We start from the raw sequence: 27,404 nt of genomic DNA, 5'->3' as shown, positions 1-27,404 counted from the left end.
ACATTAAAATGTATAAATATAAAATTTAAAAAACAATCACACCATTTTAAAAGTTAGAACAGTTTAAAATATGGAATATGTTAAAAATACAAATCTCAAAATTCAAATAGCACAGCATTCACAGATCCTATCAATTTGCAAAGGGTTTCCAGCACAAGAATGTCTTCATCTGCTACCGGAAAGATAGGAGGGATGGAGCTATCCTGGCCTCTCTAGGCAGGGAGTTCCAAAGCTTGAAAGAAGCCACTGAGAAGGCCCTCTCTCTTGTTCCCATCAAATGAGCCTGAAAGGGTGGTGGGACAGAGAGAAGGGCCTCTCCTGATGATCTCAGTACTCTACTGGGCTCATACAGGGAGATAGTCTAGACCCAAGCTGCTTAGGGCTTTATAGGTCAAAACCAGCACTTTGAACTTTGCCCAGAAATGGGCTGGCAGCCAATGGAGCTGTTGCAATAAGGTAGTTGTATGTTCCCTGTAGTCAGCTCCAGTTAACAACCTGGCTGCAGCTCTTTCAGCCAGTTGAAGTTTCTGAGGAAGAAGGAGATCAAAGTCCTCCTATGTGGATGGAATCCAAGCATTTTCTTTTGGTAAGATTGTTTTCTCTCACTTGCATAACAAGTGAATCAAGAGGGCTGAGGAATCCAGCTCATCAAAGTCCTGTTGGTTAAAGGGATTTCAACTGAATTCTTCCCTGCCAAATGAAGTGTAGCTGCCCCTTAAGTAATGAGCAGCTGTCCCTCAAGTTCCAGACATGTTCGACACCACATAGGCCCCAGCCTAATAGGCAGTGCCGTGTCTGCAGATTCAGACAAACTCCAGATTTTCTGGGGAAACTAGAGAGTTAGGAACCAGCCCTGATCCATACAAATGTAAGTACTATAGACAGATGAATGCCACCACTTTCCTAGAAACTGCAGACTAGTAGCACTGATACAGAGGCAAAAGGGGGCAAGAGGAATCTGAATACTAATTACCTGATCTGCCCTAAGTTTGATTGTTAGTGACCCTGAACATAGCCTGATTGTCACACAGAGTGGAAATCTTTTGTTACTAAATCGGTTCTGCCAAATAATAACATATGAATTTAGGAAAGAATACCAAGAATGTAAGGACACAAGTAATGTTTGAAGTAGCCCAGTATGGAGGTCATTGCCGGGCACATCAATATCTCTGGTAATAGACATTGTACCCAGTGCTGCCACTTGCATTAGAATCGATTTGAGTGTCAGAACTTATATCCAGTAGCTTCTGCCAGAAGATTCTTTTAAATCTGCTAAGATTGGTGGCCCAAACCTGGAGATGCTCTTTCATGTCCCAGGTCAGTCATATTGGGGTATGTCACTTGTAGTCCTGCCAAAGTGGATGCAAAAGACCCACCATCCTGCATCTTAAGTTGAGCTGCACTCTAAAGAAGTGCAATTCTCTAAGAATATACTTTTTGCAGGTGAAGGCCTAATTAGAGTTCTCAGGGAATCCATCTTTTCACTTCCCAGATAGGAACACCATGAAACTTAACTCCACTACATTCCCAAATAAGCCAGGTGGTGATCCCCTACGTCAGGGGTAGGCAACCTGCGGCCCGCGGGCCGGATGCAGCCCGGCAAGGCCTTGGGACCGGCCCCAGCCTGGTCCTGCCGCCGATTGCCACCGGGGCCTTTGGGGGGCAATTGTCTATAGAAGCCTCAGAAACATGCATTTATGTTAACTTTTTTTTAAAAAATCAGCAATTTTTTTTGCGTGTCCTCCATTTTTTTTAAAAAAAGTGTCTTCCATTTGAAAATTTTGTCCTACATTTGTCCTGGTTTATTTATATATTTAATTTTTTAAAAAATTATTTAATTATTTATTTTTTGGCTTTGGCTCCCCCCCCCAGTTATCTGAGGGACAGCAACCCGGCCCCCGGCTCAAAAAGGTTGCCTACCCCTGGTTTAGGTCCAGACTATCTGAAAGACTGTACAGTCTGCCCTCCTTATCCACGGTTTTTTTATCCTCAGATACAAGCATCTCCGGTTCAAAAATATTCCAAAAAAAGTATACATTCCAAATAGCAAATCTTGATTTTCCACTTTATATAAGGGACCATTTTGCTACGCCAAAGTCTTTAATGGGACTTGAGCATCCACAAATTTTGTTATCCATGGAGGGTCCTGGAACCGAACTCCAGCGGATAACAAGAGCCCACTGTTTCTCTTTATTTAATTATTTATTTTTTGGCTTTGGCCCCCCAGTTGTCTGAGGGACAGCAACCCGGCCCCCGGCTCAAAAAGGTTGCCTACCCCTGCCCTATGTCTTGTCCTAAATGAAGGTAATACCCAGTGTGATACCCTCACTCACTTCTCTGTTAGTAGAGAGGAAAATGTAAGTTTTTTTTATTTGCCCTTTACACCAACTAGAAGAACAATACTAGTCAGAGATAGCTTTTTGTATTCTCTTAGTGATGTTGCTGTAAGGCTCAGATCACAAGACCAACATCAATTCCCATGTAATGCTTTCTGTCTATAAAACTCACTGTTGTGTCTTGGGCACCTGAGTTTTATCTCTCCTTAGGTATTTGCTGCTACCACAGATAACACATATCTCATTATACTTCTAGCATAGGCAAAGAAAAAGTGCTTGTGTATGAGATGAAACAATATTTATTTTTAACTGCTATATTTTATAAGAAATTGACTTACTGTTCAAAATATAGATCCTTCTTTCTTTCTTTTTAATTACAGTGTGTACTTACGCTGATAAATTCTTGCCAGTCCTACCCACCTACATATTTGCTTCAACTCCATCCTCACGATCTAAATGTCAAAATAATACAGTAATGCTGACCCTACACTTTCCCTCACTTAGCTGCCCCACACTAACCGCAAAACACCAGTTTCAGTCTCTCCCTCTTAGTCATTCAGCCTATTACCACTCACACTCAACATTTTAATCACTCATACCTCCCTCCCAACACACATCTTACCTTATATAACCTAATATACATCATGTAAAGATTTAAATCGAATCTTGGGACATTTCATTCCTATGCAGCATAATATGCATGAGTAAAAATTCAGAGAAAACCATAGAACTTAACATTTAGCTCCTCTGCCAGTATCTCGGAGGTGCCTAAATGGTCAGCACAGGCAGGTCTGTAGAACAAGAATGAGAAATCATCCAGGCAGCATGTGATGTTGGGCAGCTAGAATGATCCTTAGTTGTCGATTTGAGAAAATCCCTAAGTTCTCAAAGGTTTCATACGCAGTGGAGCATCCCACTGATGTGAGCTTATTCACATCTCAAACTCACTCAGATTTAAAGCCTGTACAGGCAAGAACTGTCTGATGTCACACTTAGCCATAAGGATACCATTATCAGAGGTTCTGACCAAGGCCATTGCATAGCCAAAGGATGCATATTTCACAGAGTAAAACTCAATATGGCCTTGTTGATCACTGGAAAATATAGAAAGTAACTATCCCTTAAGGATCGTCTTAAGAATGGTGTCCAGCAGCAAGACACCAAGGTTTTGGATGGAAGATGTTAAAAAAAAAAAAGGACCTGCTATCCTCTGTGCAGCACATTTTTGAATATATTGGGTGTCATAATGTTGGGCATATTGTGGGCAGATTTAAAGTCGCTTAAGTCTGTATCTTGAGGATCAAGATATAGGGCAGGGGTAGGCAGAGTTCATCCATGGGGTTTGCATGTGACTCCCCCAAGGATGCTTTTGTGGCCCTCAACATATCCAGAATCCCCACGCCAATATTTTTCTTGGCAAAAAAAGGAGTAAATTGCTGTTCGTAGAAGCCTCAATGTGGAACAATTTAATTTCAATGTCTCTTTACACTGTTTAACATAGAAAAATATACATTTTTGAGAACCAGAAGTAAACTTCCAGCTACTTCAGCATTTTTGTTTATTTTTTAGTAGTCTATGTGATCACCAGAGGGTTCCAAAGTGTAGAAATGGGCTTTTAAAGTTACCCACTCCTGATAGCATTTTATTTATTAATTTATACTCCACTCTTCAGCCAAAGCATGTTCTGGTAGCATGGGCACAGCCACCTAAAGCGGAACAATTTCTTAAAACATAATTGTATGTATGTGCATTATGTGTACTATTTGTCACCTTTTTAAAAAGAAGCTATTAATGCTTTGTTTTCAGAAGGGGAGACTTTTTTTTCCTGATTCGTCTATGAGTCTTTGTGTTCATTTTGTATAATTGTCATTATCTAGGAGAACTAATCAAAAAACTAATTAGTTATCATGGAGAACTCGATTTTACTGGGTTTGGAAATGCCTGTGGAAATTTCAATAAAAATTGGTGTTGCATTACTACTTTCTCATGGAAATATCATATTTAGTGCTGGGTTTCACATCATAGCTAAGGTTTACACAAAGACAGCTCTAAAATGTAATTTATTTTACCCTATTCTGTTATTGCTATGAAAATGTACTAACATATGGGCCTCTCTTCTTCAGTTGAAAGGCCCAGGTAGCTTCCAATTAAGTTGCTAAGTTAGACTGCTGCTACTTCATGAATACAGTCTGAAAGCTAATGTGGAAGTTTTGTTTTATCATCATCTCATGCTTAAATATTCCACACTCAGTTTTTGCTGATGACGTTATAAAAGAAGCAAATGAAAACTAATTTGTTATTGTTTGCATGAGCAAGTCTCACAATCTTATCCTAGGTTCAAGTTATTTTATTTTTGAATTCTGTGATTATTGTACTTAATATGGTATCACTAAAATTTTCTGTGAAACAAGTATACTATTAACAAAATAATTAATTCACATTAAAATTGAATGAGTCTATATCTGAATATGCCTAGTTGTATTACTTTACTTTTTGTAACAGACTCCAAAATTAGTTCAGCACTTGACACCATACTGTTTCTGATACCAGTATTCTGCTGCTTATTGTAAAGTCAAATCCTGGCGATTCTAAAGGGATAAGATTAAGGTAGCTGCTCATGTTTGTTGAGTTGAAGAAAACTTCGTTATTTTACCGCTAATTCAGTGTTGGGGTTATTGCATCATGTGGGCTTTTTCCTGCCCACTAATCCCATAAAAACTATGCATTACCAATAGGGTTTCAGTGAATTGGGACTGATACATGTTGTATCCCAACATGGATATTCTCCTTGCAATAGGATGTGCCCCATCAGATCAGTAGCATCAATAGGGGTTGTGGAGGTTGCAGATCACACCGGGGGACAATCCAGAAGACAGTGTACACCCAGTGAGACTAACCCACCAGCTGTGTAAGACCCTGAACAGGCCACCCAAAGACCTCAGCACCACCTCCCAGAAGCAGCTGCTGCTGCGGAACAATTTCTTTCATTTAGGGTTGGATGTGGCTGTTAGCCCGAGCAGCCACTCCAAGCCCTGAACAGCTGTCTCAAGGCCCCTGCACTACCCCCAGGAAAAGGCCACTGCTGGGGGATGTTGCCTTCCATGTAGGGTCTTAGCAGGGCTGTTCACACAAGCAGCCATGGCAACACCCTGAACGGCCCCTCTGAAGGCCTCGGCACTGTCCCCCCGGGCAGCGGTCTGGCCAAATGGTAGCCAGAGGCAGATGAGCAAGGCACCAGGAGGGAGTAGCAGACCACTGCCACCCCCTTCTCCCACCACCCCATTCTGTACCAGGTTACACCAACCACAGTAACGCCACTGCATCAAATGACAGACATTATACATCAAGATGGGAATTGGTTGCCTTATGAAAGTCCCGCCATTGCAGTTTTTAAAAGAAATACAGAGAATTGAACCTCTGGAACCCATAAAAGTCACAATTCAATGTACAACCCCCCCCCCACCCCATCCCATCGAACTTGTTTTATCCCTCTAACCAGTTTTCATAAAGAACCAGAGGAGCAGTATATGGCTATCTTGGTAGTAGATAGGAAATGGGTCAGGTGCGAATTGTGAATGCATCTGTCCAGCCCTGCCATTCCTTTACATGAATACAACCTAAATGTATGTTGCATTTGCTACAAAAAAGGACTGGAAAAATTGCTGGGTTAGACTCCAATATGAATGTAGAAAGTCTTCTATATTTGGCGAGGGCGATGCAGGCTTGAAGCTTGTTTTGATATCTCACTTTGTTTATAGCATAAAGCAGAATTTCAGTAGTCTATAGAACTTTATCTAAACCACATCAGTACAGTACAGTATTTGTTATTTTAATTGTTTATGTATTCAATAAGTTTTTTATGATTTTATTATTTATACTTCATTTTAAGGTATGTTGTAATTCTTTTGTGGAGATGTTTACCCTGAAAACAGGATATTAATAATTTATTAAATAACTGTATGTGTGAAATGATCCATTGAATGAGGCCACTCCCTTCATTTTTCTTTTATTTCTCAGCTTTAATTTTCTATCTTTTTTTAATAGTTAAATTATTTTAATTTATATACAAATAGTTATCTAACTGTAGCTGACAACTTTTTAGCTAAATGTTAATTAAGGATCAAGTATCTCTTAATGGAGTGCTGACGGAAGTAAACATACTTCAAAACATAGATCAGGAAAATGTCAGGTAAATGGAATGCAACACTTTGATATCTCTGACTGTGACACTACAAAGGGCATATTTGAAAACGAATTTTAAACTTTTACAGATATAAAAATGCTAAGCTGATGGATTATTTTTACATACCATAAAGTCTAGAAAATGCAGTGGGAAAAATAACTACATTAACTTTTGATTTGTTAATGCTTGCATTTCTCTCTCTGTTACTGTTATTTACAGGTGGGCTCATGTCATGTGTGCAATTGCTATTCCTGAAGTCAGATTTGGTAATGTCACAGAAAGGACACCAATAGACACCAGTAGGATACCTTTGCAGAGATTAAAACTGGTGAGCAGTAATGGTCCAATATGTTATTTATGGTTGTGTGAATTAGAAATATGTAACAAATATTATATATTATTATTGTTTTGAAGAAGTGTCATTAATTTCCCACATATTAATTTCCCATACAAGCAAAATAATGCTCAGATTTCTGCAGCATAGACTCAAATCCTATATGTAGAGAGAAATCCCAGAGGAGCAAACAGGATATAGGAAAGGAAGAGGCACTAGGGGCTACATTGCAAACATATTATGGTTAATGGAACACAGCAAAGAGATTCAGAAAAAAATCAGCATGTGCTTTATAACTATTGCAAACCCTATGACTGCATAGATCACAAATAGCTATGGATAACTCTTAAGTGCATGGGAGTGCCGCTACATTTGATCATCCTGATGAAGAATTGTACATAGGACAAGAGACTATTCTTAGAACAGGATATGGAAAAACAGATGGTTCCCAATTGACAAAGAGGGAAGACAAGGCTGCATATTATCACCCTATTCATTCAAGTTGTATGCTGAAAATATCATATGAAGAGCAGGTTTAGACTCAGAAGAAGGAGGAGTGAAGATAGGAAGAAGGCATGTCAACAAGCTAAGATATGCAGATGACACCATACAACTAGCAGAGAATATCAGATATTTGGAACAGTTACTAAGAACAGTCACAGAAGAAAGCCCAAATGCAGGCTTACTGCTGTACACAAAGAAAACAAAAATAATGACTGTGGAAGATCAACATAAATTCAACCTAGATAATGAGGAAATGAAAAGAGTAAAATATTTCTCAACAAAATACTATATTGATCAGGATGGAGACTGCAGTCAAGAAATCAGAAAGAGACTAGGAATGGGAAGAGCAACCATGAAAGAACTAATTAAGATCCTAAAATGTAAAGATATGTAACTGAGCATTAAAGTTAGAATTGTCCAAGCCATTGTATTCCCCATCATGGGGAATACAATGGCTTGGACAATTCTAACTTAATGAACAGATGTAACTTTATATACAGATGTGAGAGCTGGACAATAATGAAAGCATCACAAGTCATTTGTGATGTGGTGTTGGAGAAGAGTGCTGAGGAACCTATGGACAGCCAAAACAAACAAATAAATATGTTGAACTGTTCAAACCAGAATTCTTCCTGGAAGCCAAGATAATGAAACTGAGGTTGTTGTACTTTGGCCACATCATGTGAGGGCATGAACCATTAGAAAAGACAATAATGCTGGGAAAGTTACAACATAGTAGAAAGAGAGGCAGACCACACACCAGGTGGATGGACTCAGTCAAGGAGGTAACAAGCCTGAATCTGCAGGACCTGAGAAGAGTGGTGGATGATAATGGGTCTTAGAAATGTCTCATCCCTAGGGCTACCATGAGTCAGGGTTAACTCGAGGGCAGATAACAACAACAACAACAACAACAACAACAACAACAGAAATGTCATAAATTGTTCACTTCTACTCAAAACTGACAGTTAAAATTTGTGGAAATGACAAATCAAAATAAATAACGTGGGACAGGACCCAGAGAAGGATAGCACGGGCATGACTAATGCTATCTTGCCTGTCTGCTTAGGGCCCAAATTTGAAGGATTCAAGAGAGCTATCTGTTCCAGCGAGATGATATCCACCCCCATGAGGATGGACTAAAGCTCTTTTCACTTACTGGCTTATTCTAAATAAGTAGAGAAAAGGCAAGTTCTCTTTTAGGGTTTCTCAATTGGAGTACAAAAGAGGTACCAGAAAGATTTGGGATGGATCTTGTACTTAAGTTGTGATTCTCCCCCCCACTCCAAAGAAAAGAAGGATAATTGCATCAGTCCTGAAATTCCTACTCTTTAATCTGATATACGTGGGGACAATTGACAATGAGTAGAAAGCACTCAGCAGATTAATGAGCAGCATCTGGAAAAACTAAATGGCAATGCCATAATCCTGTCAGCTAATGGAGGATGTTCTCAGTTTATCTAGTTGCTAGGCAAATATAAAGCATATTTTAATGAATACTGTAAAAGCAAGAATGATTATATAGGTATTCACTAAGCAACTATTGCAAGACATTGAATTTTGATATACAGAAGTACTCTAGATTCTCTGCATTTCTTTTTGTTTAAATTATTTTAAAAGACTCTTTAGAGTAATTTATGAAAATAAAACCAGGATTCCCCATCTTCTGAGTAAGCTAACTTTTGGGCCGGTACACATCGCCATAAAGCAGCATGCTTCTGGCGATACTAAGGTTAGGGAGCATGCACCAACTGCACACTCCCTAACTCTAGTACGTGTGGAGAGTGCCATTGTTACGCGGTGCCGTACACACGGCGCACGTAACGATGATGTCACGCACATGAAATATCCATACAATGCGGCACGCACATGACGTGTCTGTGCTGCCCCTGGCAGAGGCGCAGAAAGGAGCTCCGAAACAGAGCTCCTTTTGGGCCCCCACATCGTTGGCGTAGCAATCAAACGGCCGCGCCAACAATGCAGAGGAAAAAGGAGCTGTGGCAGCCGCCCCCTTTTTCCTCTTTCGCACCGGAGTATTGTTGGCGCCTAAGGCACAAGGACAACCCCTTTCCCAGGCCAAAGAGAAGTGGCATTTTGCTGCTTCCCTTTGGCCTGGATAAACGCTGGATTGGGGCCGCAGGTGAGGTTGCCCTGGTCCCAATCCAGCATGAAAAGGGGTGGGTGCAGGCTGCCCCTTTGGGGCGGTCTGTACCAAGCCTTTTGTTTTCATTTCATGAATCAATTTAGCTTTGAAATATGATTCTTCCATACAAGGCAAATGGCAATGGTTGCTTATTCATGAGCTCAGATGTTAGTTATACATACAAGGGATGTGGTGGATTCAGGTGCACAGAAACAACACCTTATTTGTAAAACAACAACAACCACCTAATGTTTCCATAATGTTCAAGGTTTTTTATTCAGTCAAGCAATGGACAACTAATAGGGTCTGGATTCTTACATTCAAAGCACATTGGCTTTTTAGTTAATGTTTGTACACTCACAGGGCTCAGTGGTAAGAGCTTACGTTCCACTTACCTTGAAGTAGAAAAACAAATTAATTTTCAATATTATTTTTATTTTATTTTTTTAATGAATTTTGCAGTAAGTTGGTATGTAATGCTGATATAATGATGTAGTTATTTGGCTCAGCTATTCATTCATTCATGCACAGACAGACACATTTATTGTGCAAGATTACACTAGATTGATTGCTAACTCTATTTGGAAATAATTAGGTGTTACATAACGAGGGATTATGTGTATAGTAATTGTGAATTCGATAATTCACATATGAATGGCTGAGAATAGATGCTGGAAGCTAAGGCAGGACAGCAGGTGACCTCTGATCTAACATTCCCTCTCTGAAATTCTGTGGTTTCTGGTGTGCACATGGTCTTCTACTGTTTATATTTAATTGTGGATGGGAAGAATAAAGATCTTGCCAAAGTGAAATGGTTACTTTGCTCATCCATCCCATGGAAGCCATACAGGGTGAAAAAAAGGCGAAGGAAGGGGGAAGAAGAAAGAAAAATAAATATGGCAGTACCTTTAAGGTTAAGGGGCTGAATCGACCACCTTTAAGAGGTGGCCTAAAGATGCCTCTTTCATTGCTGGATTGGGGCCGTGGCAACTGCACGCCACAGCCTTGATCTGGCCTTTTTGCGCAGCAGAAAGGGCGGCATAGCTGCCGGTGCCATGGCTTTTCTGTGCTCCTTTTGGCATGCGTCATTTGGACGCAGAGCCAAAGGAGCGCCGTGATGCCATCTGCCATCAGGGCAGCATCAGGGGATGTGTTGTGTGGACGCCACAGCCCCACTCTACCTCAAAGCCAGCGTTTAGTTCTGGTTTATCAAGGCCCTAACTGAGTTTTTTCTGCATGAGCTTTCATGGATATAAACCCACTTCTTCGGATGCAACTCAGAGTGATAATAAATGCTCAGGCATAAAGCACAGGATCCAGAAAGATGTTCAGGTATAAATAGAGTGTGAGATACTGAAGTAGAAGGAGGAGTCTGTTGAGTTCTTCTATTCTCTCACTGCAATGTCTTATTGACCCTATTTGTATTTATTTCTTATTTCAGTTTTGTTCTGGGTTATTTAGACGTTGATGACATATGTCAACAGTTTATTATAGATTATCAGCACTTTGCAGCTTGTACTCATAGAGACTGTTGTGGGCCATGTTCTGTACATTCAGTATTGTGCATGCTAAGCAACTGTAAAAGACCTGTTGAACACTTACTCCAAAAACATGTCAGAGCCAAGACACTACTATTCAGTTTTTTCCTTTGATTGCATAGTATGAGCCATCACAATTGTGCGACAGTAATACATTGTTGTATGTTAAAAATATATTGTTAGCTACATCCCTGAATATTACTAAGCGGAACAATAATGCCAATAGCTAAAATAATGTAGATAAATAATGTGTGTGTATATATGTGCCTTTGAGTTGCCTGTTGACTTGTGGTGACCCTATGAATTTCATAGGGTTTTCATAGAGGCAAATAATATTCTGATGTGATTTTGCCAGTTCCTTCCACTGACATATAGCCTATAGTACCTATTACTCATTCGTAGTCTCCCATCCAGCTACAATAACAGGGCTGAACCTGCTTAGCATCCACGATCAGATGATATTTGGTGCCTTAAAGGTATTTAGGCTACAATGGCTGAAACAATACTTATATAAAAAGTTCATCTTTGCATCAGCATTGCCATATTTCTTTCTTTTTAATTCATGTTGATGTAGAGTAAATGACAGCAAGACTTGTACTTTTGTCTATATCTTAACTGACAGCACATTTGATTTTTCTCTCCATATAGTTTCTTATTATTTTTACATTTCAGATCTGTTTCTCCAAACAGAGGTAGAAAATGAGTTTGGAGAGACTGAAGTTGCCCTAAGGCTTTTGATTATCTCAAATTTGTATTTGAGAAGTGAATCCAATATAATCATGTGTATAGTCTGAGTGAGGAACATTATTTCGAAAACAGAATCACATAGCAATGATGACTGATCTACAACCTTTTAATATATGGCTAAGGCCAAAGTAGTGTATGTAGAAACTTATATGCTTCAAAATGTGAACCTGGAGGCAAATAATGGTAAGCTTGAAAACTAAAGATTATAGTGTTTACCCTTGAGAAGAGGAATCAATTCTAAAAAGAATAAATATTCTGGTATTCCAGTATAAGTAATGGAATTGTTGACAATTGCAAGTTAAGTCTAAAAGTATAGGCATTTCAGTCCTTTGAATATTAACATCTAAAAATATAAAGACATTATTATATTTGATATTATATTATATTTGATACTGTTATATTTGATCTAAAAATAACGTATTTTTCTATAAAAATTTATGTGGGTTATAGTGTAAAGATTATTTGACAGTGATGCATTTTACTATTGTCATGAAATTCGGGAAATGTAAGCAAGTATTGATTAACTTTCAACATTTCTTTAAAATATTACTGAAAATGATAAAATCAAGGAAAGTCATTATACTGAACATTAACTTACATATTAACTAGCTGACTTCCATATATTTTCTGTCTAAGGAGAGAACAGTCAAGCATGTTGAACCATATTTTTTACAGTGCTTTATTAAATAGTTTGAGAACTAAATGCTTCTTTCTCCCCAATTACAGCTTTACTAAAGTGATGATGGAAGCTGACACACCATCGTGTTTCATATCAGTTAAAATGTATGAATTCATTACAATTATACATATAATATAATTTATGATAAAATTCATGGCTACTATTCATATGGAATTTTGATAAGCAGTTGTCTAAAACAGAATGCACAGTAATAGTGATATCTATTTAATGTCAGAATGATTTACTGAAGTAAATCAATCATATTTTAAACTGTCAATTTTATATATAGTAGTGAAACAATTATAAAACATTTTCTTTTAAATACATAGTGTTTAATTGCTGTAACTAGAAATACCTTTTGAAATCTGACTCTGTGAAAGTGGATAACTAGTACTCGAGCACTCCACAGTCACTAGATCTGAACTGCATCTGAAGAAGTGGGTTTATATTCACAAAGGCCCAACTAAAATAAATCCCTGTTAATTTTAAAGGTGCTGCTACCTTCTTTTTTCCCTTCCCTCCTTCTTCCAAGTTGCAGGGATTTTTTAATTCATCAATCTGTTATTGGCTTCAAATGTTTTAAAATGATTACTGTATATACTCATGTATAAGTCTAGAAGTTTTAGTCAAAAAATTGACCCAAAAAACCCTAGGCTGACTTATCCACGAGTCAATGTACATACTATACTTTAACTCTTATTAAAAACTGAACCATAGCCTATTGAAAGGCAAGAGTGCAATCTGTCCTGAAAGGACTGACCTCCCTCTACTCTGTTTTCCATCCAGCCTTTAGTTTGAGGCAAAACATCCCTGCCATAATATTGTAAGTTCTTTGACATTTTTTTCTTTTGCTTTATCATGTAGATCCTTTGTTGCATGTCCCTAAGTTTTACCCTCGACTTATCCAATGGTCATATCAATATCCATCATTTTGGCCCCCAAAATGTTGCCCTCGACTTATACATGAGATCAACTTATAATCAATTATATACAAATATACATGTGTTAGAGCCAATGACATAAGATATTCATATTTTATCATATGCAGTTCCTAGGAAACTAAAAAGCCTTACACTTAAATAACTGTTAAAAGCAACACAACTGGATGATACCCCAAAACCTATCCTTGACTTATACATGAGGTTGATTTACAGTTGAGTATATACGAGTAAATATACAAATTGTATTTCTCCATTTCAAACAGATTTTCTTGTTTCTTCAGTCTGCCTTCGGTCTGGAGCCACAAATATAAATACCCACGTATATAGGCATAAAATAAACTAGTAAACAGTGACCAAGATCTTGCATGAGCAACTGTAGATGCAGGTTGAGTCTCACTTATCCAAAATGCTTGGGACCAGAAGTCTTTTGGATTTCTGATTTCCCCCCAGATTTTTGAACATTTGTATAGACATAATCCTGGAGATAGGACACAAGTCTAAATATGAAGTTCATTTATGTTTTGTATATACCTTATAAACATAGCCTGATGATCATTCTGTTTTATAGTGCAAGAAATCCCATTGACAAACAGTTACCATAAGTGCAACCTAACAACTTGCTTTAAAAGAGCATTTTTTAAAAAGAACAACTATTATTTAGGCTAGTGGCCATAATATCTGAACTGCATTTTGCTGCGTAATTGTCTGATTTAGTCCTATAATACTCTAATCCTACACATTAATGCAACAAGACCAACAACAAACCATTAAAAAAAATGGTTCAACCAATAACAACAAAAACACATGGGGTTTTTTGTTCCTTTTTAAAAACAAGTTTTTTCCAACCTTGCAAAAGTGTATAAAAGCAACACTTTATTTACTGAAGTTAAACATAAAACAGAAGATTATTTATGTAAAACATTTGAAATGCATACGCTCCTCTCATGCTCAGTCAGACTCAGCTCAAACCCATTTCTCTCACTCCATCCCTAATTTATATCAAATCCCTCTCAAATACCATCAGGCTAAAAACCTCTGTTACCCTCAAATGCATTTACTTCAACACTCCATTCTTCCCCCTCCCAACTTACCTCATACTCACACAATAAACTAAGCAATATTTTTGTATACAAACCCATGACATCACAGGCAAACACTGTAATGACAACAAGCATCGGGGGGGGGGGGCAGTCACAATTCTTGTCACAGTGTATTCTGCTACTAGGAGAGTGCCAGTTACACCTTTGCTCATTGCCCTGCTCCCCAATGTCTTGGAAATTCTTCTGTTGGGAGGGAGGCTGTGTGGCTAATGTGTGGCACATTTGGTTATTGCGATGGTGCCACAACTATAAAACCGAATTAGTGCAATAACAATACCATAGGTCAGGCCTGTGAATGTGCCTTCAAGTTGCCTGTTGATTTTTGGTGACCCCAGTGATTCCACAGCGTTTTCTAAGGCAAGGAATACTCAGAGTTGGTTTTTCCACTTCCTTCCTCTGCAATATAGTCTACAACACTTGGTATTTGTCTCCCATCCGAGAACTAATCAGGGGAGACCCTGTTTAACTTCCAAGATCAACGAGGATCTGGTAGCTTTAGGGTATTTAGGTTGGCTTTCTTGTTTTGTGCCTTCAAATTGTTTCCGACTTACAGTGACCTGAGTCAAAACTGTCACATGGTTTTTCTTGGGAAGATTTGTTCAGAAGGGTTTGCCTTTCCCTTCCTCTGAGGCTGAGAATATGACTTCCCCAAGGTCACCCAGTGAGTTTCCATGACTGAGTGGGAATTTCCAGAGATTTAGTCAAACCATTATGTTCTAACCATTACACCATGATGGCTTATGACATAATTACTGAATTGGTGGGCAACTATTGCTTTTGAGACATTTCTAATAGAATAGCCAACTAAGGGGCAAAACAAACCATCAGTAAGCACCAGGTTGGGGGCAGTGTCTGAATGCAACATTTAGATGCCTAATGATGTAACGCTGTCCCCACACTGCTGGGAAGTGGCACAGCTGACCACACATGTGGCGGCTTCATGGCGTCATGGCAGCACAGCATTTACATGCACCATGCCACAGAAACACCAACAAGTTGTGGTGGCGGCAGCCACCACAACTTGACAGTTTCTACAATATAATTATGTTGACATCAATTTGCTTGATGATAATTTGTTCCCTCAGAGTTAATGTCTAGCTTTAAAAAAAAAACCAAGAACAAAAACAATGTTTTCTTCATTAGATACAGTTACTTTGATTGCTATTAAGGCATTGAAAATAAGTCATTTGTAAAAATCAGTAGACACATCAGACCAGGATGTGGTCCTAATCAGTATGGATCATGCATTCTGTCTATTAGTGAATAATAAAAATCTATCAGCTAAATGTTGGCACTGAGGTGGCTCCAAGGGTTTTTACATGCATATGTGGTGGGATTGTCCATGTGTTCAGAAGTTTTGGGGTGAAGTGATACGAGAGATTAATAAAATTATAGGCAAGGATGTTCATTTGAGCAAAGAGAATTGTATAACTTTAAATTTGAAGAATAAGGGACTGAAGAGAAAGCAATAAAGAATATATTAAAAACAACACAGGCTGTGATAGCATCAGGATGGAAAGAAAGTAAAATTGGAACTTCACCAAAGTAGATAAGTATTTGGCAGATAACCTGTTGTTTGATATTATTATTTTTTCTTTTTTTTCTGCTTCAAAATTACTTTTATTGATATACATGTACTTCACTTACATTTAGATTTTAACATCACGATCTTAGGTGTGTATACTTGAAGCCATGCTCGATATTATTAGAGATAGAATATTAAAATATACTCGAGAAAGGAAAGTAGAAGCTTGGAATTTGGGTTGGGAAATCCTGCTTGCGAAGGTTAAAGGGAATACAGAGTACAAGAAAATCAATAATGTAATTAAATCCCACATATTGAATGTTAGGTATTAATTGTAAACAGTGTATTGATCCTAAACTCTTTCAAGCCATGCGGAAGGGGGGAGGGGGAGTAGGGAATGGGGTATATGCAACATTGTATATATGTTAAAGTAATTTAATAAAGCTTTATTAAAAATTATTAAAAGGAATCATCCAATTTATCATTAAGGAAATGGCTGCAATTCTGTGTGCGTTTACTTGGGTGTAAGTCCACTGACTACAGTATTGTAGAACACAGTATTAAGAAAATATTGATAGGAATTGTCAGAAAATGTATAAGTTTTGAAATACTAAAGGAGGACTTTTATCTTTGAGCTTTTATTTCAAAGCCAGAATAAATTGAAAGCAAAAAACTTTTAAAAAGTTATCAACTTTTATTTGGCATAAGTTTTATGGATTCCATCCTTCTTCATTGGATGCAAACGATGGAGTGAAGTGAGTCTGGGAAAGCCAATGACATAGAAAAAAACACAACATGTTACTCTTTAAGGTAGACTTGGGTTTGCTGCAGTGGATTAATACGAAATCCTCCTCAAAAGAATAAAGTGAAGTAAATATGGCAACTCATTATTATGATAATTACTAGTTTTATAATTACATGACCTATTCAGCAAGCTTATCCAATAACATAACATTATCTTATTTTTTTTAATGCAGAAAGCATAGTCCAAGAGTTTAAATTCTGTTTCAGTCAAGCTGGACCAGGTGAGCCAACTGCACCTCTCATTACAGCTTACCTATATTGCTCCCACTAGCTACAGATACAGATAATGTTGCTGAGTGATATTAGTTTGCTAACAGAGTGGTTTTGCACTATTGTTGCTGCAAAACTGTGACTAACACGTTATTGATAGCAGAGGAAACTGTTGCTGACTGTACATTTTTACAAGTACAGTATTATGCTATTTTGAAGTGCTTTTCCAGCATAAACTTGAATTAAATAAATACCAAAAATGGTTAAATTTGCATAGCAATTATATTTAAAATGCACATTTCACAAAATTAGTTAGAAATGTAATATTCATTTTACCAAATAATGCATTTTATTAAAACAAAACAGAACACCCCAGAGATTTTTAAAAATGGAAAGATACAAGACACAAGAATGCAAATGAGAATTAGTCATGCAGAGGGTCAACCTCTGTTTAAAAAAAATCCACCTGTTACTGGATGTGTATTTTTAGGATGAAGAATTGTCAGAATGTAATTGGAAAAAAATTTGAGCAAATATTGTAGAGAAGATCATTTATGTTACAGGAACTGTTTGCTTCATTAATAAACAAAATAGTGAAAACTCTTCCGGATAAACATAGGATTGTGCAGCACATGTGAAGAAGCGATGATGAAGTGTAAGGATAGTGTGAAAAGATAGGGGAAAGGCATGAGTGCCTTCAGAACAAGATAAAACAGATGTCTAAGTGATTATTTATATGATAGGGTCATTCTTAGACATCTGTGAAATGCTTCAAAATTATATTTGTAGTCAGTGGCCTGTCACTATGGCGCTTTACATAGCGCCCAAAAAGGGGGTTCTGTCGGCGCCGCTAGTTGCTGCGTCTGGGAACCGCAGCGGACAAACCGCACGATTCACAGACACAGCAAAAAGAAGCTGCAGAAAGCGGCTTCTTTTTATGCCGCGGAAATGGTGCCCCAAAGCGCTAATGGTGCACTGGCAGCGTCATTTCCGCCATGTGATGTGCGGATGCAACGTCAAGATGGTGGCGCCTGTGTAGAACGGGCGCCACCATTTTGTATGGGCCGAGCGCGTACTAGGGTTAGGGGTGTCCAGAAAGAACGCCCCTTTCTAACCCTAGTACGTGCACGGCACGTACTTTTTGCCCGTGCGGAACGGGCCTATACTTCTAAAACCTCTACTGGTTCCTGTAGCTTTGCAAGTTTATTTCAGGATAAACAAGTTGGCATTTTTTAATTTTTTTAATTTTATTTTAAAATATTTCTGAAGTACCTTTCTGGCCACAAGTGCTCCCAGAAGCAATAATAATAAACCCAAATCAAACAATACAAAGATAAAACATTTTAAAAGTATATTAAAATACTTTTTTAAAACTCCTGAAAATATTCTAAAACAGAATCCATTTTTAAAACAGTGAAAATAGCAATAGAAGGTTAACTGATTCTATGTATAAATTAGGAAGAAAAGGTTAATATATATTTATGTCTTCAGTTTGATGAGTGGGGAGTGAAAAGATTTTCCTAGTAAGTGTTAAAAGAAGGTGAGGGATTGTAGTTTTGTAATTTGTCTAGTTGGTATGCGTGTGAGGTGTGTTTGGGGTTTGTAATGTGTACAGCGGGTGTACACTGTACTATAATAATAGTAATTTTAACAAACTCCCTCGGAATGTAGTGGAGTCTCCTTCCTTAGAGGTCTTTAAGCAGAGGCTGGATGGCCATCTGTCGGGGATGCTTTAATTTGGATTTCCTGCATGGCAGGGGGTTGGACTGGATGGCCCTTGTGGTCTCTTCCAACTCTATGATTCTATGATTCTAATAGAAAATATAATAAAAATATTTAAAACAACAACAGTAATTTTAGACATTGAATGTCATGCTCAGCAACATTGTTTTGGTTGCCTACCAGAAGCTTTAAAGAGATGGAGCCAGCCTAACTTCCTTGCATAGGGAGTTCCACAGTTGAGGCGCTACTACAGAGAAAGCCCTGTTCCATGTACCCTCCGATCTAACTTAATGACACACAACTTGAGATTTTTTTTGTTTGCTTTGTTGTAACAAATGAAACTGTTGAATAGAACTTCAAATAAGTCATCTGTGTTTTGGAATTCATAGAGAGTGCAGACTGAAGGGATATGAGCAGTAGTACCCCTTCCCTTTTGGAGGGACCATATTGTAACTAGGATTCTTGCTGCACTGCTAAGTTGATTTAAGTATAGTGTTTGCTTTGGTATATATCTCAGGCAGAGGCCTTAGCTAAAGAACCCATGGACTGTATTCACTAGGCCAATCTGTCATTGGAGGTCAGGGCTGCATGTCACAATAAACATCACCAGAATTCCATAGCATTGAGCCATGGCAGTTAAAGTGGTGTCAAACTGGATTATTTCTGCAGTGCAGATGTAGCCTAATTGATCAGTGCCTGTATGTTACATGCACTCATTTAAGACAACTGCTGTGGCATCACTCCAGAAGATGCTTTTGCACATGTGCACTTCAATATGTTTCCTTACAGACATGAAGTCAGTATCTGCAATACCCTTGAGTGCAGTTGCATTATTCTTATATCAACTATAAAGCCTATCCCTTTTCTGTTCAACTTTACTGTAAAAAGCCAGTTGAAATGGCAACTGATAAACCAAACAATGATTATTGCATTCCTACTTTATGATTTTGTTTACTATACTTATATAGCCAAATAGACCCATTATAATTTTAATGGGATAATGAGGCTCTTACCTACAGCAGACAATTTTTTGTCTGACTTCTACAGTGATGAATTGCCTATGTCAAAATATGCAGCATAGCGCAGGGAAATATTTTTCCTGTGAAAGTTTCTCATTCTTTATGGGAGCCATGGTTGTGTCATAATTTATAATACAAGTGTCATTTGATGTGATTTATTTTAATGAATACCAGTTCTTGGCATGTGTAGAGATTTTCAACCCATATTTAATGCTTGCAACTCTTAAGTGTTCTGAAACCTAATAAATCAGTCCCTAATATCTTTATAAAAATCAACAAAACACATATTTTTATAAGTTCTCTTCCTCCTTAAAAAGTGCACTTATATCACAGCTTTCCATCAGGCAGATATTGTGTCAGTTGATTTATGCATCTTTCAAACATCTTCAGTTTCTTTGATCAAAGTACATATTTTACTTTTAACAAATTTCCGTATTTCCAATATACAGTCGGCCCTTCTTATCCACAGATTTTTAATCAACGGATACAAGCATCCATGGCTTGAAAATATTCCAAACAAGTATAAATTCCAAACAGCAAACCTTGATTTTCCATTTTATATAAGGGACACCATTTTGCTCTGCCATTATATTTAATGGGACTTGAGCATTCACAGATTTAGTTATCCATGGGGGATCCTGGAACCAAACCCCACCGGATAACAAGGCCCCACTGTACTTTGGAGTAAACATCCTAAGTAGTTTGACAAAGACACATGGTATAGTATTTAATACAGACACTTAACATCTAGTATAATCATAGAAAGCATAGCATCTTGCACCTTAGTCTTAAATCTAAAGAACTATGTGCACTTGAAGAATATGATGGAGGACTGTGAATGCTAAATCATGGGGCATTAAATCTTGGTAATATTAAAAGAAGTATAAATAGCAAAAATGACAACAATGTAGATTCAGTTTTGTCATTTGTATACTTATACTTATTAGGAAGGGGTCTATGATTCTTGAATTAAATATGTGCTGTTTAAAGATCAACAGGCATTATTCTCTCTTTTTAAAAAATAAAACTTCTCACCACTCCCACATCTCCTGCACTTTTGCTTTGGAAGATCTTTTGGAACAATGTGCTTCACTGTACAACAGGCTGCACAGGGTGAGGAGAAGGAGGAGGTTCCTGAAAATTGTCTCTTGTTGATTAAATCCTCTGTTGGAACAAAAAGTATCCCATCAGCAGAATGAAAACAATTGATACAACCCTGTGCATTCAGCTCAGACTATGCTCTTAGTTGCAAGATGAATGATTCCAAAATTGGATATAGGGTGTATTTATCTAAGGATGTTAAAGTTGTTAAGATGGAGGACTGGGCCATGTTTGTTCTTTGATTTCTCACTTAATTGACTTGTAAAACACCAGCTTTCTAATGGCATTCCATTGCATTCCTCTAAACCCTAGTAAGGGATATCCAGAATGCATGAATTGATAGATTGGCTAATGGCCCAGTCAAAGAGCCCTCAAAGAATTCATGATCATCCAGTTAGGTATTTATAGTAAAATGAGCAGAATGATTTTGTTCTTATTGTTTTTAACAGTGGTCCATTGCAAGTGAAACAGTACAATAATTCCCTGCCCGCCTTTCCTCAGATGTCATTTCACTAAGCTTTGTGCTATGAATGTATGAGCAATTTGCCACCATTTATTGCCATTCTGTTAAGAAAAATGAATGAGTCAAGAATCCAAATAAACTGTATCCCCTTAGTTTCTCTGATCAAACAAACATTAATTTCTCTTATTTGGAAAGGGAAAAAATCCACTTTAATGGGAGCGCTTCAGTCACTAACTACAATGTTTATCTTGTACTTCAGACATTTTCAGTGAAATAACTACAGTAAATAGACATTGAAATCCTTGGCTCCTAGTGTCTCCCATTCCTTTAAATGGGGTATGTACTGATGTAGTTGAGAATGGGACTGGGTGTTTCTTCCCTTATGCTTAAAATAAGGATGATAATATTTAATAACTGGATTAATTCCCATGGATTCTGTTGGATTTAGTGAAGAATTGTAAATAATAAAGTTCAAGATGATATGAGTGATACATTATCATTCTTGAGTATTAATTTACTCTACTCTCCTTCCTCTGTTTTCTCTTGTTTCTTATCTTATCTAAATAACATTCAATTCCTCTTTCTATCCACTGGTTTTCATATATCCTTTTCTTGTACATGCCTATCCATTCTAGTTTTTGTGTTGATGTAACTACTGCATTTAACTGAAATATACAAGAGCTGAATTTTTAAACTACTTACACAGTATTTGGGGCCCTGTAATTCCCATTGTGCACAATTGTTGGTGTTGAGTTCTAATTTATTATGACTAAATGAACCTCTTTGTGGGATAACATGAAAATATTGGAGAAAAAGAAACTAATGTAAGATTTTAGGCCATAGAATATAGGAATCCTTGGAAAAGACTTGCAGAAAAAGATTGAAGTTGGCTTTTATTGTTTTGGTGGCGAGGTGCTGTCATTTTCACCATCAGGTTTTAGGAGTCCAATAAAATTACCGTAGTAAAAACACTAGCCTAGTAAGGTTCTTTTGTACCTTTCTCCAGTCATAGCAATTGCTGAGATATATATATATATATATATATATATATATATATCTATCTATCTAACTAACTAACTAACTAACTAACTAACTAACTAACTAACTGGATTAGCCTCTGGGCCACTTCCCTGAGCCATACAGTTTTTGCTGTATGCATAACCAAAAGACTTTACTTGAAAATGTAAAGTGTAAGTACAGAAAATACATTGGCATACATGCGCATTAAATAGGAACACTCATGAAGGGGCTGTGACTGACTGTAACTCCCATTGAGTGTGCAGATATGGGCAGATTGGCCCATAGAAGGGAAAACTAAAATCTACATTTTCTTTTATAAAACTACACAAAATATTTCATTTAAATGTTCAGCAACACTGGTGTCTTCCACAGTCTGTGAATCTTAGGCCTGTTACAGACTGCCAAAATAAAGCTGCTTCGGGTCTCCTTGGAGGTATGCTATTTAAATGATGCATGGGTCCTAAGAGTCCGGAGGTCGCACCAAAGCCAGACTCCATTCCTAAGCACTGGAGTGCAGCTTTGGTGCAGCTTCCGGATTCTTAGGAGCCATGCATCATTTAAATAGCATACCTCCAAAGAGACCCGAAGCGACTTTATTTTGGCAGTCTGTAACAGGCCTTAGTTGTTATTAGCTGCCCTCAAGTCAACGTCAGTTCATGGCAACCCTGTGGATGCGACATCCCCAAGATTCCCTGTCCTTGACTGCCCTGATCAGGTTCTGTACATCTAGTTCTATGGCCTCCCTGATCAAGTCAAACCATTTGGCATGTGGTCTTCCTCTCTTTCTACTGCCTTCTACCTTTCCCAGCATTGTTATCTTTTGTATTTATTAATTCTTTCTCACGATGAGGACAAAGTCTGACAATCTCAATTTAAACATCCTGGCTCCAGGGAGAATTCAGGCTTGAACTGTTCTAGGACCCACTTCTTGGCTGTTCGTGGTATCTTCAGCACTTTTCTCCAGCACCACATCTCAAATGAGAAGATTTTTCTTCTATCACCATTCTTCACTGTCCAGCCCTCACATCTGTACATTGTGATGGGGAATACAATGGCATTTGACTATCCTCACTTTAGTGTGCAGTTATATCTTTGTACTTTAGGATTTTGTCTAGTTCTTTCACAGCTTCCCTTCCCATTCCTAGTCTCCTTCCAATTTCTTGACTGCAGTCTCCATTCTGGTCTATATTTGATTCAAGGTATAGGAACTCTTTGACTATTTTGATTTTGTCATTGTCTAGGATGAACTAGCTCTACTGTGGTCATTATTTTTGTTTTCTTTATTTTTAGCATTAAGCCTACCTTGGTGCTTTCCTCCTTGACCTTCTTCAGTCATTGTTCCAGGTCCTTGTTGGTTTCTGTTAGTTGTATTAAATAGTAAATGCATGCAAATGTGAGTAAATGATTTGTTTGTACCCCTGCATGCACTAGTGTATAATATACATTAGTATGTGTATTCATACAATAGGAATTATTGCATAAAATGCCCTATTTCGTGGTAAATTAGTTATTAGGCAGCTATGATAGTCTCTGTTGACCTTTGAATTGCATGGTATACTACAGAGTACTTACAGGGTTTATTTATTAGAACGGTATGTTATCATGATGGGATGAGCTTGCCCTTGGAGTGGAAATAGTGAGCCTGGAAGAGAACAGCCAGGTTTTCTAATTGGTTCCAGGTGACTACTGATAAACTAAGCCTGAAGCATAAGATGCTGTGTGTGAGCTTGAGATGTACTAAAAGGGGAACAATACTTCCTTTGGGAAGATGCTTAAATGAAATTTCATCTGAAGTCATACAGCTGAGCAAAGGTCAAAGCAACAGTATTAGGGAAAGCAGGTGTGCCAGATCTGCTCTTGCTGAAATGTGTGTGTTGGCCAGGGGTGGGAGGGGTTCCTGATCAAGATTATCTTAACGTGTTGTCTGACTGAGAAGAGAGTACAGAGTCAATAAGATAAATTCTGTGAACTCCTTTTTAAAGCCCAACATGAATGGAATCTACAAACGTCTACTAAATAGGTATCAGCTGTGTGCTAATGCGGCCTCAGTCAATGTGCTTTTTTTTCACTGATAGAATGGCATTTCTATGAAGAGCTAATAAAGGGCCTATATATATATACACACACACACACACACACACACACACACACATTGCTGGGAAATATAAATCAGGTTGTGTGGACAATACATTTATTTTGTGAAATATTTTATGGAAAATCACAATGTTGTCTGTATTTTTAAAAGCATTAGTGATACTGGTCTTTTACCTATTGATAGTGGGGCTGTATCTGGACAATTATGATTGTTGTTATATTCAGAGCTCAAGGCAGATCTTGACTTGGAGTTGGCTATGGTTTTTAAAATCTTTTCATTTGCTGAAAAATTTGCATGACGGAAGATCAAGGACTAAATTAATGTTACAGAAAAGAGAGGCTCAAACTGAAATAATAATTGGTGCTGAATCCAGTATTCTAATGATTAATTGCTGTCTCTGTACTTGACCCCACTCCTACGAGATGGAATATTTTAGTACCCTGACATTATGTTTTGTTCACATAGAACCAGAGGTTCAAAGTGGGCATTTTTTGATATTGTCATCTCTAGAGTTTTAAAAAGTGTTTCTGAGTTCCAGTCACTTGTATGTACCATTTTATTTAAATTGACAAAAATTGTCCCATCAAACCTATTGCTTTTTCACATTGGGATACCTTTTTGTCCCACACAGGATTACCAGAGTGGAAACTGTAGAAATTACTGTCTTTAATAATCACGTAGAAGAGGGAAATTGAGCAGATGTTTCTTGTTACCTGGTTGTGTGACAAGAAACCTCTGCTGAAATTAAATCACAGGAGCCTTCACTCAGATAACCCTAGGACTCATACAGAATAAAATTATTAGGACAAAACTCCCCATTTTGTGATTGAAATGTGATTCAGAGAAGCTGGCGTTGAATACTCAAGAAGAGAAGCAACCTTTATCCCTATTCAGAGGTGGGAGTATATGCTCATTTGGTCATCTCCTAGAAGAGCCAGGTGGAGGTACTAATAAAAGGAAAGGAAAGGATAGAAGGATCTTGTGCATACACCCACAAAAGGTTACCTTAGAACAGCCAATCACTTATGAATACTCAGGGCTAAAGCAGGATGAAAATATAAAAAAACGTACGAGCTGCCTCTCCCAGAAAGTATCCATTACTACATAATCAGTGAAACAGAGAGGGAGGGTGTGTATTCAGGGCATAGAATGAGAGCAACCCTACCAAAGTCAAAATGTGAGTCCCTTTCACATCATTATGCTGAAGCCATATATTGGGCTACTCATCCTGGCAACTATGTGCCATAGGTAATATGAAGTAGAGGAACTGAGGCATCCAATCTAGGTGGCTGCCACTTCAGAGCACCAGTTAGCCTGAAAAGATTTTTGAACTCAAAGATAACTGAGGTTTTAAAAGAGGAAAATAAAAGTGATGCTTAGAGTCACTGGTTAACTGTCTGCCTCTCTCTGAATACTATATTGTTTAACAGGTACCATTGTAATATACAGGGATGGATCTAACAATTGATGAACAGTTGGTTTTAAGGGGGAAATGTCTATTCTGGAAGTATATGCTATGTAAAAACAGGGGAAATGGCACTGAGGTTTGGTTTTGCAGCCGTGCTAAGGCATCATACCTCAAGGTTGAAATTTAATTATCAGGCCACATGGAATAATAATAATAATAATAAAATTTTTATTTGTACCCCGCCCTTCCGGGTGATCAGGGCGGCTAACAAAATGCACCGAAGCGCAAACAAGATACAAGATTAAAAACATACATTAACAATAACAATCCTTAAAAACAATAAAAAAACCCCTTAGCCCAACCTCACGGCCACGAGAGAGGAGGGAGGCCCACAGGATGTTTAGTCGGGGAATGCCTGATTAAATAGGAAGGTTTTTAGACCCTTCCTAAATTGGGCCAGGGTGGTAGATGAGCGGAGCTCCGTGGGCAACGTATTCCAGAGGGCTGGGGCAGCTGTGGAAAAAGATCTTCTGGCAGTAGCAGCCAACCTAGCCCCAGGCACCTTCAGGATTTGCTGCCCAGATGTTCTGAGGGTGCGAGGCGGAATGTACGGGGAGAGGCGGTCCTTCAGGAATCCTGGGCCCAAGCCATTTAGGGCTTTATAGGTGATAACCAACGCCTTATATTGCGCTCGGAAGCGAATGGGCAGCCAATGGAGATCTTTAAGCACGGGTGTTATATGGCTGGTCCTGGGAGCACCAGTGACCAGCCGCGCTGCCATGTTCTGCACCAGTTGCAGCTTCCGAGTTTGGTATAAGGGTTGCCCCATGTAGAGTACATTACAGAAATCCAGTCTCGAAGTTACCAGAGCGTGTACAACAGTTTCAAGGTCCCTCTGAGCCAGGTATGGGCGCAGCTGGCGAATCAGCCGAAGCTGATAACAGGTACTCTTGACCGTCGCATTCACCTGAGCAGTCAGGTGAAGGGAAGAGTCAAGAAGCACCCCCAGACTGCGCACGGAGTCCTTCACGGGGAGCGTGACCCCATTCAGGACAGGTGGAACCACCGTCATTCCTGGTCCAGGGGAACCTATCACTAGTACCTCCGTTTTTTCTGGATTAAGCTTGAGTCGGTTTTCCCTCATCCAGCCCATTACTGACTCCAGACAGGCCACGAGAGGAGAGACGCCATCCCCGGTCACTGCATCAGTCGGAGACATAGAGAAAATGATTTGGGTGTCATCAGCGTACTGATAACCCCGCGCCCCATATCTCCGGATGATCTCTCCCAGCGGTTTCATGTAAATGTTAAATAGCATGGGGGACAAAATGGCTCCTTGAGGGACCCCAGTTTTAAGGGCCCGCTCGCTGGAGCACACGTCCCCCAGCTGCACCATCTGGGACCTCCCAGAGAGGTAGGAGCGGAACCACTGGAGCGCAGTGCCCCCGATTCCCACCTCAGCCAGGCGCCCCAGAAGGATACCATGGTCTATGGTATCGAAAGCCGCTGAGATGTCCAAGAGCACCAACAGG

General features: G+C 38.6%; 1 protein-coding gene across 3 annotated transcripts in view; it reads left to right on the top strand.

The window, feature by feature from the left end:
• The window catches only part of KDM4C (lysine demethylase 4C), a 284,733-nt gene that overhangs the window by 207,579 nt on the left and 49,750 nt on the right, over nt 1-27,404 (top strand). For all 3 annotated transcript variants that reach the window (XM_089489843.1, XM_089489834.1, XM_089489853.1), the window contains exon 18: nt 6,739-6,847. In XM_089489843.1, coding sequence (XP_089345969.1) covers nt 6,739-6,847 — 109 coding nt within the window. The remainder of the gene's footprint in view (nt 1-6,738; nt 6,848-27,404) is intronic.

This window comes from Sceloporus occidentalis, unplaced genomic scaffold (genome assembly GCF_023333645.1).
Source record: "Sceloporus occidentalis isolate IW3139 unplaced genomic scaffold, rSceOcc1.0.p SCAF_1, whole genome shotgun sequence".
NCBI lineage: Eukaryota > Metazoa > Chordata > Lepidosauria > Squamata > Phrynosomatidae > Sceloporus > Sceloporus occidentalis.
The sequence above is the reverse complement of the archived record's forward strand: the minus strand, read 5'-3'. Positions and strand labels throughout refer to the sequence as shown.